General features: G+C 26.5%; 1 protein-coding gene across 3 annotated transcripts in view; it reads right to left on the bottom strand.

Annotated features, from left to right (window-relative positions):
- Nucleotides 1–17,442, bottom strand: part of LOC136978939 (uncharacterized) — a 67,106-nt gene that overhangs the window by 42,794 nt on the left and 6,870 nt on the right. For all 3 annotated transcript variants that reach the window (XM_067274776.1, XM_067274777.1, XM_067274778.1), the window contains exons 2-4: nt 15,811–16,015; nt 9,114–9,178; nt 8,704–8,831 (exon numbers count right to left, since the gene is read on the bottom strand). In XM_067274776.1, coding sequence (XP_067130877.1) covers nt 8,704–8,831; nt 9,114–9,178; nt 15,811–16,015 — 398 coding nt within the window. The remainder of the gene's footprint in view (nt 1–8,703; nt 8,832–9,113; nt 9,179–15,810; nt 16,016–17,442) is intronic.

The following is a 17,442-nucleotide window of genomic DNA, read 5'->3' as shown; positions in this document are numbered from 1 at the left end:
TTAAATTTTTTTTGGTTCTTTCTGCCCTGTGGACACTATAATGGCTTTTATTCAAGGCCCGTCGTGGGTTTGGTCAAGCACACACACACACAATGTGTGTTGGTGAAGGCCGGGCCCGACAGAACTACGAAAATTTCTCGAACTTTTTACCCTACCGGAAACGATACCGGATCCCCCCCAAAATAGAAAACATTTCTAAAGAAATTATTCAGTTTTTTAATATTAATTTTCACAGTTTCATTCTTCTGATACCATCTATACTTTGTTTATGATTATAAGCTTCATACCACTTATTGAAATAGAAACCATAAAGATAAAATATAGGCCAATTTGATTGATAGCTTATAGAAATAATATTTAACCTAGATTTTTAAAAATTTATCTAAGCTAAAATCCTTTCATATCATAATCTAGAGCAATCCGAAAAACTTATTTTTTCAAATTCTAGTATCAAAAACTCTTAAATAAGTCAACTTGTAATATAATTTATATATCTCCTTTTATTGTTTAAACATTTAACTTATAGTAAAATACACTAGAAGATAGGGCCTACAAATATATTTTTTTTTTTATAAAACTATATTCCTTATTACTTATTGTATTTTATATTTGCTTCTATTGTAATTATGGTGAATTAATGAAATTTATATCAGAAAATGGGATAACGAAATATTTTTTTATAGTACAGCGTTACTATTTTAAAAAATCCTTGATAAGTAGTACGAGACTATCAGAAAATCGTGAAAAAGCATTACTCGAAAGACTCCTCAAGCTTGACAGATAGGGATTTCGTCTTTCGAGAACGTTGGAATATCTGCCAACTGAAAAAAAAATTGATCATCCTTTCAATAAAACATTGGAACAAGATGTCGAGGATTCGGTTTTCATTCGCTAAAATGAATATCTTAAACATCCTGATCCTTCTTCCTTCATATTTGTAGGATTCTTTCAATTTGTATTTCAGATTATCCCGTAGTATGCGAGTCAATTTTTAAAAAATAATTATTCCAATTATAAATTCTATGATAATTTTCTTAATAATTCTCGTAAAAATCACCACACTATCTATCGAAAAAATTAATATATATCTGAGTTTTTTTTCCATTAAACCCTGTTCCATTAAGGCCGCATATTTTAGTTATTTATGATAAAAACTTGCAATAATCGTATGTTAATTGCTCTATTGCCTATTAACTCTCTATCGATTCTGAGATAATTAAGTAATTTAGAGAAATTTATTGATTTGTAAAGTAAAACCTGACGTAGCACAAATTTCGACCATAATTAATCTTTTAATTATTAACACAGAATGATTTATTCGCCGTTTTCGGTTTTGTGATATATTTCTGTTGTTGCAAATCAATTTTCTATACAGTATGGTGTTATAGTGTATGTAAAAATTGATTAAGATTAGTACTTATATATAAGAAATACTTAAATCTAAATAATTGACGAAGATAGAATCACTTAATTTAAAAGAATGATCTCAGTAAGTACACACTCCTTACAAGCGTACAGTACTTGTAAAGAGTTTTCCATTTTGTTCCATTAGTAAAAGTAAATTCGGAAAATAAACAGAAAAATCTGAATATATTTCTAGACACGTTCGAAAGCTTATATTAAGAAGTTCTTTATTTGACTAACGAAGCTTGAACTATCGTATTTAACGTTTTCATTTCATTCTATTCAACTGTAAAATTGTATCCACCTAAAACAAATACTTTAGAAAAATTTTTAATTGAATTTTAAATAAAAACACTTACTAAACTGTCAATAGTCATTGCAGAATATTACTTTTAAAAACATTTAACACACGTTATTACAATCGATTAAGTTAGCATTATTAACGATATTACATTAATGACAGTTATCATTTTGCATGAATTACTTCTTAATTTATTTAGGAACAATAAAAACAATCTTCCTATTTCAACAATCAGTTTAATATTCAGTTTTAATTAACGTATTCGAAGATTTTTGACGTGAAATGAAACCAAATATTCTTAAGCAATTTTCGTTTATGTTAGAAATTTCGATATTCTGGTAAAAAATCTTACGAATTTTAAAAGAAATAACCATAAAAATAGTTTCAAAAATCTTAAAACTATAAATATAATTGAACATTATCAATAAAAAAATGTTTTAAAATGAGTTATAGTTTGACGTTGGAGTCTACGAGTCTCGAAAAGTAGAGACGAAACTCGAACCATTGCATTTAACGTTTCTATTCATTTAATATGCGATATTATAAAAAATATAAAATAGAAATAAAAGAAAAAGTTTCATTCTTTTATTTCCTTCATCTTTCGAAAGAAAAATTTGGAAAAATTTAACAAATTTATGTAATTTTTATGCAATTGAAACTTTAATAAAATAATAAAAATTTCATATCGATATTCTTATTCAATTTTTTACAGTTAAAATGTGTTTTGTTTGGCGTGACGTTTGATATTTATAAGGGCGAATTCTATCTATTTTTGTTTTATTTGTGTTGTTTCTTTTTAATAAATCAACCAATCACTGTGTACTTATTATGTTTTCACGAATTCCAATTTTAATAAAAATTCATTTGACAGAATGATTGTAGATAATTTAAATCTTTGTTATGTAATATCGTTTAAATTTATTCTTCGATAGAAAAAATAGTTTTTTTTTATTACTTACAAAGAATATGTGATAAAAATTTGTAAAATATTTATGTGGATATTTGTAAAAATTTACTAAATTTGATACGATACAAAAATAATATTCAAGTTTTGGAAAATTTATCATGAAAAGAGATTTTTAAAATTTATATTTACACCAATTGAAAAGTAGAAAATAACATTTATATTAAAATAAATTATAATCAAAATGTAAACACGAGTGTGGAAATCAAATTATCATCCGAAGAAAGAAGCCAAGAATCCAGAAAGAAAAATGTAATTTTCCTAAATGAAAACTGAATTCACACTTGTAAAATATATATTTTATCTCAGCACAAGCCAAACTTTTTATACGTATGAATCTTGCTTTAGTTTTGATATAACGATACAAATTATTAAATTTTAACTTTATAAAGCTGTGACTTGTACAGTAGAGTGTATTTAAATACCCTCTACTGTACAAGTCACAGCTTTATAAAGTATAAAAGTGTAAAGAGGGTACAAGTCACAGCTGTGTTGTGTATAGGTGTATAGATACATCTATACACAAGGTGTCTAAACGTAACTTAAACTGTACAGTACATAGAAGTAAAAACTATAAAAAGGTCGATGATACCAGTGGTAGTTTTAAGCATAGGCAAAGTATATGTCTCACTTTTAGGGGCCTCAAACACGCATAAATATGATTCTCAATCCTCGAATTCGGTACGGTACTTGGAGAACAATATTAGACCTTGTATAATATCAAGTGTCGTGACCTTTAAATTATATAAAATAGAAAGTTTACGCTTATCATGGGTTTAGCACAACTTAACATGGCACTGAATATTATTGAACTGTATTCTATATTTATATTTCTTGTCACGTTTATCGGATGTAAGAAATTTCTTTGGTTGTTTTCATTTATTAAAAGTATTTCTGGGTTTTACTGCATCTATTCTAAAATTAATCACGTTAAATATATTGAAATTTGCGTAAGGAAATATTCCGTTGAATTTGCTTTCGCCTTGTTTTTTAGATATTTCTGGAAATTTTCAGTTCGATTTTAACTTTAAAATATAATTTTCTTCCCTCATTGAATTTATTTCTCTTAAGATTTAAATTGAACGAAGGAATTGATTTAAAATATAAAATATTTGACAAATTTAAATTGGTTTTTATACAACGAAATGCTAAACAATATACATCAAATGTAAGTTATATTATTGAACAGAAATTTGAAAAATAATTGAAGTAACATCTGTTAAATTGAATTAACATCGATTTGACGAATATTTCTGAAATGTAAATGTAAAATGTAAACAATACTTTATCAATTTAAAAGATTGCAATTTAAAATGCATTTTCGTTATTCTTAAAAAATCTGTCGGAGAAAATTGTTTCAAATCGATAATATATATGAAAATATATTAGTCAACTTTTTTTGTTGTCAGAATACTTTTATACTTGAAGTAGTTATTTAGATATATGAAGTAAGCACTTTAAGAAAATACTAAATATATTTTATTATAACAATTTGGAAATTCTAAAGATTAATTGAATAATGATAATTACTATATTTTTTTTATAAAATAGGGTTTTAATTAGACTTTTTATTACATTTCGTAATGAAGTTATCACCTTAAAAATAAAATTAATTATTTTTATGGATATTTTATATCTTTATAAAACCGTACCACATGAATGAAAATCTATTCATTATGTTATACAATGAATAAATAATTTATGAATTTAACGATAAGTATAATTTAAAAATTCTGCCCATAAATAGTAAATAAGCACGACTCTACCCAGAAGAATTTCAATTCTGATCTAAACGTCTATAATTTTTCGTGATTAATTCAATTTAGACTTTACTTTCACTGGCGTAATTGGACTCTAATGGAAGTGTGATTAATTCGTAATAAGAAAAATCTAAGATAAATCCATTTTTAACTCCACGGAAAGGTATATTTTTAAAAAATGTTTAAATAAAGGTTACAAAAAGAAGTTAAAATTTCAAATTTCTTATTATAGTAGGTCATATCTTTAAATATAAAGCGACCACGAGTTTAATTTTGCCCGAACAAAGGAGGGTAAACATTGGTAATTTCGTGATATGTTTTAAATTTATCTTCATCAAATAAGTAATGTAAGATAAGATTTTTAAAATTTTGCTGGCAAATAGAGTGGATTATATTAAAATTTGGTTCGTTTGAGTAAACTGTCATTTACAACTGTTAGCAAAACGGTCTCTATTGTAAGAAGAATATTGGAAATTTGTAGGAGTGTTTTAGGAAACTTTTATCTTAAATTTCCAAACGAAAAAATTGATGGTAAGTAAATTATTCTTTGTTATTTCAATAAACTAAGAACTGGAGATATAATGTTCAATATAACCACTCAGTCGGTTTGACGAAAAACACAAATTTTATATTTACAGTAAATGTACAAAATAATCCACATTAGAGTTACAATTAATTATGCACAAACAATAATCCAACGACAACCGACTATTCCCGTACAAATTCGTCGAAAGAACTCCTTACGAACAAACAGACTTGTAATTAACAAAACCTCCGAGTCAGGAACAAGTTCGAACACAAACGCGCAACTTCCAACGAGAGATTGGTTAGCACTTCGATAACGACGATCTCCCTTGATCCGATCCGATCCGATCACCTCCGATACGATCACACCATCCGATCCGAACTTCCGATACGAGCTCGATCCGAGCTTAAATAGTCGACGGCGTTCGAACCCTGCTCCAATCAAATTTGAATGTTCCCGCAACGGCCGCCAACGGTCACTTCCCGCCGGCCAATCGTCCGATGGTTGACGATTCGAAACTTAACGGTTCTTCCCACGGAAGTTCCTAACGGTCGTTTCCAACGGCCGATCCTAACGACTTTTCCGTTATGACAGTTCGTTATAACAAACAGGTGGGAATCGCGCGTCTTGGCGATTCCATACCTTACACTGGAGATATATTTAAACACAGGGTTATTATTTTTTTTTATTGTATTGTCCATTTAAATTTCCTTAGCTATTTTGGACAACATTCCGAGCTTTCGCTGTGAAATTCTAGACATATCAAACACAAGGTCTATTTAATAATTAATTATCGTCGAATAGAGAAGTAAAATAAAAATATGTATAACTCACAGATAATGTTAGTTAAATATATGTCACGACAAAATAACCAATATATCACGAAATTTCTACTCGAGATGCCATTAAAATATCGGCAATGTGAAAAAGATAAATTTTCTAAAGTCGAGGGAATGGAAAGTGTTATACGAGAAATTATTGTGACATTGTCAAAAAGCCAGGTTGAGATTTTTAACCGTATTTTTAGTTTATTTAATTTTAATATATGCTATCCACCTCAAATTAGTAGTGGATTGCTCCTGTACTGTACATCATATTTTTCCTGTTAACAATTGAGTCGTATATCTAACTCCTTAGGGAAAAAATTTCGAATTGAAATAACGTGACATCCGGTTTGCATAGGAAGTTATTATATAGTTACAATCAGGTCTTTCTGCCTTTAAGCTTGGAGAGATGAAAGACGAGACCAGATATGGAAATATCTTTCATCTATCCAACTCTGTTGTCGAGATTAAGGAAGAATAGACAGACAGACAAACGTCAGTGGGCATTTATGGGTCTGCAATTTTTTCAAATTGCAGCCAAATGTATAGGCTAAAGGACCCTCTCACGAAATTAGCAATGTATTATCACGAAATTACCCATGATATCATGAAATAACCACCTGTACGCAACATAAAAAATATACTCCTAGAAAACTAAGATATAAATACATTCGTAACGACAAAAAGCCATGCTGTTATCTTGAGAGTATAGTCTCTCTAATAGTATAGTTAACATGCCCATTTACGAAATATATATCCGATAATTAATGTTATCACAAATTTACCGATGTTTATCCTATTTAAATACTGATATGAAAGCTTAAAGTGCTTCTGATTCCCATTTGGATAGATTTTCTCTTTCAAATAGTATCTTTAGCACTTAAAAATAGGATTTACAAGAACAATAATATTGATTTAACTTCTGAAATACGCTGGAAAAGTGTCTTCTCAAATTCAATTACGTTCAAGTCTAAAAGTAAGTAAAGTTAAAAACTAGGAAGTAAGAATCAAATATGTAATACAGTAAAATTTTAAAATTATCTTTAATTTTAACGGAAAAATGGATAAATTGGACGATAATAAACATTTAATTTTACTCGAGTCAAATTTAAAAACGTACAGTACAAGTGAAACAATGAATATTGTGATGCATTTTAAATAAATTTTTAGCAACAGAAATTCTTTCTTGAGATTTCTTATTATATATTAAACGAGAAAACTTGTATGTCTGGAATTTTAATTATAAAATGTATTTATATTTATATTTTATTTCGGAAATGTCTTTCAATTGTTCATTAATGAATAAAAAAAGAATTACGAAATTAAAATATGAACATTCACTTACGTTATGAATTACTTAAAATAATAAATGAAATTCTTTGTTAACTTTCATTAATTCTTTGTAATGAAAAAGTCAAAGCACTCCAGTGTTGAGTTCAATAACAATTAAAAACCAAAAATTGATATTTCAATTCATATAAATAAATTAATTTATAGTAATTTATTAAATATAAATTTTTACAATAAATTATAAATTTATAATACTTCGTATATATAAATTATTAAAATTATAAAGAAATTCGAGATAATTATGTTTTATTCTAAGTTTTTTTTTAATGTTATATTTAACAAAATTAAATTTGATTATTGTTTATAATAAACTTGAGTCTATTAAAATAACTGTTATAATCTTATTATACAAGAAACTTTGTAATTCAAAAGGCATTTTTATCTACAGTACTTTATTTTACAGTGTTAAAATTGAAACTAAGAATTTAAAATTTAATTTAAAAAGTAACAGACTACATCAATTTTTTAAAATATAAAATGAAGTTATAATTATCTGAATAAAAAAAAAAGAAAATTTGTTAATTATCGATAATTTGCCACCAAAATTTTCAGTTATCCAGCAGAAATTATTTAACTCTTTTTCTGAACAACTTGAAATGTAAATAATCATCATATATCTTGTAAAATTATATTCCGAACAGATCTACAAATTACACTGCAGAAAACTTGATAGAATAATAATCAAAGTCTGGTCCACAAATCGTTATGGTGTCAATCGGAGAGATAAGATAATGGGTCAAAGGAAATCGATTCCAAATTCTCCTGATGGTTCCTCGCAACTATAGCATTGAAATTGCTGAAAAGGTCCAAAGTACACGAAGAAAATGTTTTACTTCATCAAGTCTTTCTTTAAGGAGAAGTACGCGCAGTAATCTTCTTACCATTAGCTTTTCTTACCTTTGATAATACCATTCATTTCTCGTTTTCTTAATTAAGCACTTCAGTAATCCAATTCGTACGTTTTTCTCAAAGTTACTAATGATTTGTTCAATTAATAATTTTTCTCTACCCCTTTGAAAATTTTATAAAAATTATTATTAATGTCCCTATCAATGCGTATTATTCATCTATTTCCATTATAAAGACAATTTTTAAATTAAAATCACGTGACTTCCAGTCTATACCGGAAGTTCTTGTATAGTTAATCGGGGCCTGCTACTCGTAAGCTTTCCATATCTAGTCTCGGCTTTTATCTACCTAACACCGTTTTCGAGATAAAGGAAGGACAGACAAACGGACGACGGTGGGAATTATAGATCTACATTTTTTTCAAATTGTAGCCCAATAATTAATTAATAGTTTTTCAAGGAAATTATATTATTTCGATGGAAACAGTATCAGGAAACTTCAGATACATTTATTAATTAAGACAATAAAGTGGTTAAAATTAATTAATAAGAAAAATAAATTGATAAAAGAGCAGATAGAAGAGAAGAAAACTGGAAGATTAAGAGTCAAGTGGTGCGCTATTTTACACGTCACGCTATTTTTAGAAAAACGACTTACAATGACGTCGGGAGGGAGGTCAATCTATTGATAAGTGTAGCGGATATTGAGATCATTTCAAACATTACCTGCAGAACAATTGTTGATTTAGATTGGGACTGCAACAATATGTTGCTCTCTGTGCAACGGTTGCCAGTTTCTCGAAAATCTTCGGAATTCAATTTCCCATAATTTGCAGTTACTTTATAAAAACAACCTGTAAAGATCAAAATTAACATTTATAGAATATTCGGTAATAAATTTTATGGTCAAAATTTTAACTAAACGCTTTCTAATTTTAACATTATTGATTCGAAAGCGAACATCGTTTTGATTATCAACATTTTAAAATCAATAACAGGAGAAAAGATGTTCGTGCAGTTGTATTTTAACATTATATCTATAAATTCATGTTATATATTTATTATTATTTTTATTAATTAAAATTAATAATAAAAAGATTAGGCTAATTATTATTTTTTTTTATAATGAATTTTACCTTTTATCCAGGACGTACTCGCAGTGGCTACAACCAAATGGCTCGATTTCTCCGCATACACCACCCTAAAATAATACTTTTTATTTACTTAAAAAATATATATATATAATAATTATTTTAAAATCTTTTATATACAGTAAAACCTCGGACTCGCACGGTACCGAATACTTTTCCAGTTTGGCAGGTTTCCGTTTCGAACAGGTTTTTCTTAATAGAAAATCGCTGTGTTAAGTATCTTTTCCGTTTAGGCAGGTTTCTGTTTCTAACATGATTTTTTTTAACACAGAAAATCGCCGTGTTCCTTAGAATTTTTCCCGTTTAGGCAGGTTTCCGTTTTATAAAGGTTCCGCGTTAGACAGGTTTTACTGTATTTCCATAGATTTAAACAGTATATTAACACATAATGAATATAATTAAATGACATAAAAAATTCGTACATAAAATTGATTTTTAAAACTTTGAAATCATTAGTTCGATTGAATGATTTTATAATTATATTGCAGCTGGCGAATGTCTTGATTTTTCCATAATGAATCATAAATTGTCATTCAAGTTTCATTCTATAAAAAATATTCTGGTGTTTTAATTTCTTAGAAGTTTTAGCACTCTTAAAATACATTATTATTGTATAAAACAATTATTTAACACAGAATATCTTAAGAATTTCTCCCGTTTTATTAAGTTTTCATTTTGGGCAAGTTTTACTGCAGGTTCTATGGAAATTCTTCATTAAAAAGCACCAAATATAAATCAATGGCCGAAAACTGATATGTTACAGTGACTAACGTTAAACATTGTTGATGCAGAGTTTTTCAATTATAAATACTAATATTATTCATAATATTAACTTTAACCTTTAAGTAACTTTAATCTGAACCTTATTTAAAAACTTTCATATCTACATAAGAAATTGAGATGTAGAGTTAATTATAAGTATTTTCTTATAAATATTTCGTGAGAAAGGTATACAAAATTACAACGTTACTTGTGGTCTTTGATGAATTTAAGTTAAATCTTCTTGAAAACGTTTTGACAATTTTGAGGCGAGTGGCTCCTTGATTTAAGGTTTTATGTACGTTAATATACATAATAAAATTGTTTTATATCTATTTAAATATATAGAAATTCATTTTGGAATAGCTTACTTTTATAAATTAAAAATAAAAGAAAATTATATTAAAAGTTTAGTATTTAAATGATTTTCCCATTGGTAAAGTATTTTCTTATCACTCTAACGTATGAACTTTAATGTTTTACAACATCATTTGAGGTTTAGTTCCTAAAATAGACGTCTCCAGATAGCATCGTTAGAAGTATTGAATACATTTGCATATAAAATATTTCTCGTCAATAAATCTAAAAGATTATATATAGAAAGGTTAGATATAAAGACCAAGCTTAAACGAAGGAATACATGCTCTTTGTGTTCCTCCCTATACACGTTTCTACAATATATATATATATAATATACGCACACTAATCTATATATCTAACCTTTTCTAAAAGAATAAAGTGAACTAAAGATACACTTTACCATTTTCAATCTTAAAAACATATACTTTTGATGATGATTCGGAGGATTTTTTTTTATAACTTCGGTCTGATAGACAAATATATAGAATGTTTACTTGTAAAAGGAATAGTCAGAAGTAATTGTTACAAATTTAGTGGAAATACTTGTTACATTGTGACATATAAAAGAAAGATAAGAAGGGATACAATACTCCAGAAAACATTCAAGGCAGCTGCAGCTGAAATTACAGCTGCAGTCTATTCCTTAGAAACAGATTCTAAAAAAATCAAATGCTCTAGAATTGTTGCTGGATTTTCTTGATATAAATTGTTGCAATAACTTTTATGTCATTGCAACAATTTATATCAAGAAAAAAATATATATAAGTCTAGGAACGATATTGAAATTCGTGAACTGAGCCGAACCGTAACAAAAAATTTTATCATAATATTAGAAAAACTCAGATGGTTATTTAATTCATCAGAATAGGATATACTGCGACTTTTCATTGGTAGATGTTAGAGTGTTAGTCTATAAAATGATTATATTGAAAAATATTTTAAAAATGACGACGTAATCTGAAAAGAAAACGAGAAATTATTTTTCATTTTTGTAAAAAGTTTCTCGAAATTTAATGAAATAACACAATATACTGATACATAATACATTGTAAAAATCATACTTTTTAGTGAAAAAGTAACTTTGTCATAATGATAAGCAGTAAAAATTTTTGATTGTTATTTGAAGAAAAACAAATAAAATTTACTTAATTATAATTATAATTATAAAATTATTTGTTTAAAATTAACAATTGGGACTTTTTTATTTATTCCCTAATATTACAAATTGTTACAGTCTATTTTCTACCATTTATATAGTTTTTAATTGTCTATCAGATTTTTTTTTATATAATGAAGCATGAAACAAAACAATTTTACAAAAATCTACTTGAAATTAATTTTCTATTAATTATTAAAGGTTCTTTAAAGTAGCTTTTGCAATTTATCCTTAAAAAAAACTCTTTCTGAATTTTATTTTACGTACACATGAACGACTGATTTATAAAAAGAGTTTGAAATGTCTTCAAAACTATTCAGTTTTTAAATGACTACATTATTATTTCGTTATAAATAGCAAAAATGGAAAATTACCAAAAATATTATAATAAAACGTAAACATCGTTATTTTTTTTATTTACATAAAACTTTTGATTTGTGTAATAAAGACAGTTTAAAAAATGGCCCAATTTTTTATTTGTTAATTAGCTCTTAGCTGTAATTAAAAGAATCCTTCGATTTCTAGTTAATATATTAAGAACTAATAACAATATGAGATTCGATTCGTCCAAGAGCTGAAATAAATTTTCCTTATTGAATGAAATTAAGAGAAGGGAAGAGAAACAAACAAAATAATAATAATAATAAAAATAGAACATTCAAAGGGATTTACATAGAATAAACAGATAGATCAAATAAATGTGGTATAGCGTTTACCATAATTTGAAATGATGACAGTTCTGAAAAATCGATAATTATTCTAAACACATGCATGTAATTCTGTTAGGATAGCGGTGTTCAAAATGTTTTTCATGGAATTCTGTGGTTCTACGTGGTATTTACGAGGATATAGCAAGTATATTTAATATAAAATAAAACCGTTGTTTCAACACTATAAAAAGATAGTCATTCTGAAAATATTTTCAATTTAATGTTTTAAACTAAAATATGGTTTTAAAATCACCAAGATCAGCTTTGATTCAGTCCATTTTTTGTTAATTTTCATACATCTCCATCATCAGCAATTCTTCTCCATTGGGTACCAGCTGTCTTTTAAATCTTATCCTCCCACCTCCAGGCCTGCCTCTCAAACATTTTCCATCTCTTATATACACGATGTTATGATTCTTTTCTACCTGTTGTCTGTTTTCCTTGCCAAATTCTCAGCCTATTGTCATGGATTTAATAGTTTTCAAATATCTATTTGTTTTGTTTCTATCTAAAAGACATTTTTATTGCGAGATCCCGAGAAAATTGAATTTAGTGAAAATGACTCCACGAATATTGAAAGTTTGAAAACTACTGTATTAGAAATATAACTAACTTTTCGAAATGATATTATTGAATCAATAAACAAGACACAGGTTCCATTAAGTCATCAAGTTTGGATTATTATTTTGACTAACTCCAATTAATCTCCAAGAAATTCTTGAAAAATTAATATAATGATCAAATAATAGTGAGCCATAACGGGACCCCTACTTTATTTATTTATTATAAAATTCCTCTAAAAACATTATTACAACAACAAATATCAATTTTTAACGAAAAAGCTAACAATATAACTTAAATTAATCGTTACTTTGAATAAAATATTGTTTATTATCGTTTTAAATTATTTAGAAGACTATTTACCTGAAGTGTATTTTATTATCTGTTTAAAGATGCTTCTTAAAAATTCAATATATTGTAATAGTCTGTAAGGTATATATTACTTATTAATTTAATTACTGCAATTCAATTTAATTCTTCGCTGGACAGTTTATTTTGTAATCTAATAAAAAACCAAAGATTTATTGTATTTTAAAGTCAAAAAACATAGGGGAAAAATACGTTATTGAAAGTGAAGTACAACTCAGCCATTTTATTTTAAAAAGTATGGTCAAATGTTACCCATTCTTTTCAATGCACCTATCAATTCATTTTTTTTGTCGAATGCTTGAAAGAGAAATGGAAGAGAAGTAGAAAATCGAACCTGATGTTTTCGAAAGAGTCCAGAGGGAACAGAAAAGAAGAATTAATAAGTGACTCGAAAAAGAATGGACAACGTATTGAGCATATTTCGCTATATAAATTTCAATAAAATATGTTTTTCCTCTCCGTATTGACCATTCAACAACTTCGATACTTTCTCCAGTGTAACACGAACTTTTCAAATTTACATTCTGGTGGGTTATTATACGCTCATTATTCTATTCTGAATAACGAGCGCATAATAACTACCCGAAATTTAAATTTGACAGAGTTTTACAAATAATTTTTTAGACGTGATAGATTAATGAAAAAAAAAGTAAAAATCCCCAAAAGAATGATGTAAGTTATGCATTTTAGTTTTGAAAACAGAGTTTATTTTACTCAGAATCACCTTAGATCTATCATGCGATATTATATTGGATGATATGAACTTTTGAACGAGATATTTTTGCATATTTTAAGTAATATATCAAATTTTTTTAATGCTTAAATATGAATTATGTATTTTAATTGTTCACATATGTATGATAAGTATGTAGAAAAAGTTACTCAATTATGATGAATTTATCTCATAATTTTCATGATCTGAATATTAACACCAGACGGCATAATAAGCTAAAAACTTATCTTCTTTATAATTATGAATAATATATTTAATCAAGAATTTATCTCGTGATCATTTGAATTTCTAATATTCAAACGACTGCATATTTTTTTATGATTGCGATAAAATTTATTTGCAAGGTTGCTGAAAAACTTCAACATAAAGTAAACAAAATGTTATATTATAGAAATAATTTGTTTATATTATGAAAACTTATAAAATTTACTAGTTTCTTCTTATTCAAGAATATAATCAGTTTGTGCAAAACATTCTTTCTGCATACCGAACATTACAACAAAATTAAGTGGACTTCTTCACGAGTTAAATTAGATTATAAAACTAAGAAAAATTTAATAAACATTTCGTGCTTGCTACTTTATAATCTTTTAAATATATAGCTGCATTATAATTGTTTGTTGTTTCTAAACTCAGATGCTGTATAACAAATTAAAAACCATCAGTAGATTTATATCTATCCAATTTAAACAACATTGTAAGACTTCCGATTGTATAACTTTATAAAATAATAAAACTATAAATGTAAATTGATAAATGATATTTACAGAATAAATTTTAATATATAAGGAACAGGTATGAAGAACATATACAATAAAAATAGATATGACCTCTCATAGAAAAGAAACTAAAGATATGGATTCAGAGAAACAGGGAGAGAAATAATACTTTTTATGTGTTCTATCTTCTTTCTTATATGGGCATACAATTAATATATTGTAAATAAATACAATATTTAATGTTTAAATGCCATTTCCGTATTATATGGACTAGCCCTTATATAATTTTTCAATGTTTTAAATACACAAACCTTTATATTATGTAATAATAAGATATTAATTTAAAGTAACATTATTAATTTTAATTTATGTGTTTGTTGATTAAATATCAGAATAGAAGATAGATAAAAGAAAATAATATAGTTTTATATAATTCACAGAATAACACAACTTAGAAAAGTTGGATATATATTTTTATGGTTACCTATAGACGTCATTCCACATGAAATATATTTGTTGCTAGGATATATATATATACAAAATTTCAATTTGATAAATGTGCCAGGTATATTGAGCATATCTCTAACCCATATATTGTGTAGTTGATTGAGATAAAATTGCAATCCACGTGTACAGAAAATGCTAAAAATTATTCTATGATGACACATTGATAGCTTGCGTTACCACTATGCCTTTGAACTTTTTCTGAGGAATTGTTTTGTTAAAGAACATTGTGTACAGTACGCCTCCGGATATTTGGATGACATCCAATATAGATTGCAAATTCCACATCCCCTGTCATACCAAATACATTACGTGGCATGTACGCCAATTGAAACGGAATCTTTACATGTGCAACAAATAGATTAATAGTTATTTAAAATATAAAAATATTTGCAAGGTTTGAAAAACATTTTATCTTCAACTACGCACATACACGTGTGTATTAAATAGTATATTTATATAAAAAATTGAGATTATATTACAGTATATATAAATAATAAGTAAGCTATTCAAACATAATTACATTAATTTCAAATTTATATCATTTGAAATTATTCCTGACCTATATAGCCTAATAAGATTACGTGTAATTTATTATATAGAATTAATTTAATAATACTTATAATTTAATACAAATAATACTAATTATAAAATATTTTATAATTAGTATTATTTCAATTAAATTTGGTAAAGACGGAATCATTTATAGACTAAAAATTACTTGGATATTATGAACATCAGCGACAAATTCTATTCAAAAATTTAAATGATCTGACAACGTTATATTTAGTTATTTTGAATATTTACTTACATAAAATCTAGAGTGTCGTTGATTATTCTTTCTGCTGGAGACTTCCAGGTAAACATAACATATTTTTCGATAATATTAGTTAAAAGAGAACTGTTAGATTCATCACAAGGCACTGATGTGTTTAAGTTAACTGTGAATATACCAGAGGGCAAACTAGTTACGAAAACTTGCGAACTTTCTTCGAAGTTTGGGATTTCAATTTTCACTGAAAATAAATATAATAATTTGTTAGAATTCATACGAACCAATTATCATAAAAATCATTACAATATAATAAAACAATAGAAGCAGATTTACAACAAAAATTTCACGTCGAAAGAACCAACAAACTTTCAAATTATTTCAACAGATGATTTAAACTATTCTCGTATGAATATAATAAGCAATTCTTCTCAACAAAATAAGAACGATTAAAATTCTAACTTGATTCCAATCAAAGGATCTTTGGAATTTTAAGTGGCTTCACATGATAAGATATAATTAATAATGACTACATTAACTTTCTATCTTGAAAATTGCAGCTTAATATCAATGTAGCGTATGATCTGTTAGAAAATTGCATAATGGCGACGTTAATTATTCCGTAATCTGACATGGGGTCATGAAGATAGTGATGTTATGATCAGTGTAGCATCCCATCGCATAAATTTGAAAGCCGATAGCCCTAATCAAATGCATTTGTTATACAATGTCGCTTTTGTTAATTTGTTGATTAGTGTAATTTATAATCTGATCCTATCGAACGTTCAGAAATTTAGAAATTAAACATTGAAAATTACAAATAATCTATCACATGTAGCTGAACATAGGCATTATATTGCCATTACCATTGTCTCGTCTATCAGGAATAAATTTTCTTTTAAATAAAAAAGTGAATTAATATAATAAAAAGTAATTTTATAATAAGAAACAGTGGGCCTCTGCCAATTTCAGAAATATTTTTAATTGTTTAGTTTTCAAAGAATTGAGAGCAAATTTGATCTTCTAATGCCGCAAGACATTAAATTTGATTTCTTTTGTAGGTCAGCAGGCATTTTCGACATTTCAATTACTTAGTTTATAAAGAAATATAGAAGAATACTTTCTAAATTCTTATTAAATAAACTATATTGTTCTCATAAAAACTTCATTAGTATATTTAAACACTGCATTTTCAATAAAAGAAGCAAGAACAACAATTGAAAAAATAGCTAATTCAAATAAGACCACGGGCACCGAGCAGTCACCCATGATCTTACTTGAGTTAGCCATATTTTCCATTGTTATGTTTGCTTGTTTTATTAGTTAAACATTGTTTATTAAATATATCATTATTTATTTTAATGAACGAATAATTAACATACTAAATGCAAAAGTAAATAGAGTTATTTATACTTGTAGTTAATAACATACTGTAGATAAATAGTGACTAAATTAATTAATTATTAATTCACAGACAATAGACTAAAGAAAAGAAAATTTTGTTTATCAATACATGTAATAACTTCGGCTTATTATTTAAATGTAATTAAAAATATCTGTTTATCAATTTAATTAAAGAAAGGGGAAGTCCAATTTTACAGGCAGAAAAATTTATAAAGGATAAAATGCAGCTGTAGAATAAATTAATTTCAAATACTTTAATTATAATCC

Source organism: Centruroides vittatus, unplaced genomic scaffold, assembly GCF_030686945.1.
Source record: "Centruroides vittatus isolate TY-2023 unplaced genomic scaffold, ASM3068694v2 contig_564, whole genome shotgun sequence".
NCBI lineage: Eukaryota > Metazoa > Arthropoda > Arachnida > Scorpiones > Buthidae > Centruroides > Centruroides vittatus.
This window is presented reverse-complemented; position numbering and strand designations above follow the sequence as displayed.